Source organism: Aplysia californica, unplaced genomic scaffold, assembly GCF_000002075.1.
Source record: "Aplysia californica isolate F4 #8 unplaced genomic scaffold, AplCal3.0 scaffold00153, whole genome shotgun sequence".
NCBI lineage: Eukaryota > Metazoa > Mollusca > Gastropoda > Aplysiida > Aplysiidae > Aplysia > Aplysia californica.
In genome coordinates this window covers 159194-160352 of record NW_004797423.1, presented here as the reverse complement: position 1 = coordinate 160352, position 1159 = coordinate 159194, and the positions used below count along the sequence as shown (strand labels likewise).

The following is a 1159-nucleotide window of genomic DNA, read 5'->3' as shown; positions in this document are numbered from 1 at the left end:
GGAGGTTCTAGCAGAGAATGTAAGGAAGGTGAGCCATCGTAAGTTACTAGTTGCTTTAAAAAAAAAAAAAGGTATGAGTTCACAGTACTTTGTCCCACTAGAATACAGGGGAATCAAACTCTGCTAATGGTAGGAGTCAAGTTAGTTTAGCTCATAGTCTTAGTAAGAGTTTTACTGCACTTGCAACACAAATAGGTCATACAAGTGCAACATATTGGCTGTGTTGCAAGAGAGTAACATACAAAGAAAAGAAAGAAGAAAGATAAGGATGGTGGATGTTTGGTAGGAAAGAAGGAGCATACAACACAAGAGCACCAGCTAACCACCCATAGTGAAGTTAAAAATAGTAGCGTATATACAAGCATCTCACAACAATGTGTAATGCAGTGTAAAACAACAGCATCTGTGGTTTAGTGGGTTGGCCCTTCACTGTTGCACGCAGGAAACCCGAGTTCAATTCTCAAGTGGGGAGAACTTTTTATCAAGTCTCTCAGTCTTTCTGCTGGGATGTTGCATCCTCCTCTCAGTCCGGGTTGGCTTTGACAGGCAGGGTCGGGAGCCCGCCTCCTAAATGATCTAAACTGCATTGATGGGGACATAAAAGCACCCACATTTTTAAAAAGACATGTAAACCAAGAGTGACAGAGATTTCTCACCACGCTGAGCGAGAACATTGTCAGTGCAAGGACGTACCTCTCGAACAAGCTCCTCAAACCTCACCATTTTCTCAGAAACTTCTTTTTCAAGAACCTGGAGAGCAAAAAAAGAACAAAAATATATTGACAGTAAGACAAATGAGGGAAGAATATTACTTTACTTTATTACTTTACCTGTCAATAGTGGTCCCTGTGCAATAAACCTTTGACCAGTCATTTTGCACAAAAACTTGGCCTCAAAACCTACTCGTAGCTGTCACTTGCTACAAAAGTTTCCCGCCAACCTATCCTCAATTTGAGTGTGTCCAGTCTATCAATGTAAAGATGCTCTTGTGATAGTTAATAATTTTAATAGAAAAGAAAAGAAAAGACAAAAGTAAACTTTCAGATTTTAAACCAGTTGTTGATTTTGCACAACGAAAAAGCCAGACATTGTGTTATGGGAGGAAAAAGACAAAGAGGTACACTTGGTAGAGCTCACGGTGCCCCACGAGGACAATATC

The 1159-nt window shown here is 40.3% G+C and overlaps 1 protein-coding gene across 1 annotated transcript in view; it reads right to left on the bottom strand.

Annotated features, from left to right (window-relative positions):
* Nucleotides 1-1159, bottom strand: part of LOC101857329 (centlein) — a gene marked incomplete in the record, with an annotated part of 66328 nt that overhangs the window by 26645 nt on the left and 38524 nt on the right. The window contains 1 exon segment of the mRNA XM_013081953.2: nt 694-750. Within this exon segment, the coding sequence (XP_012937407.1) occupies nt 694-750 (57 nt within the window).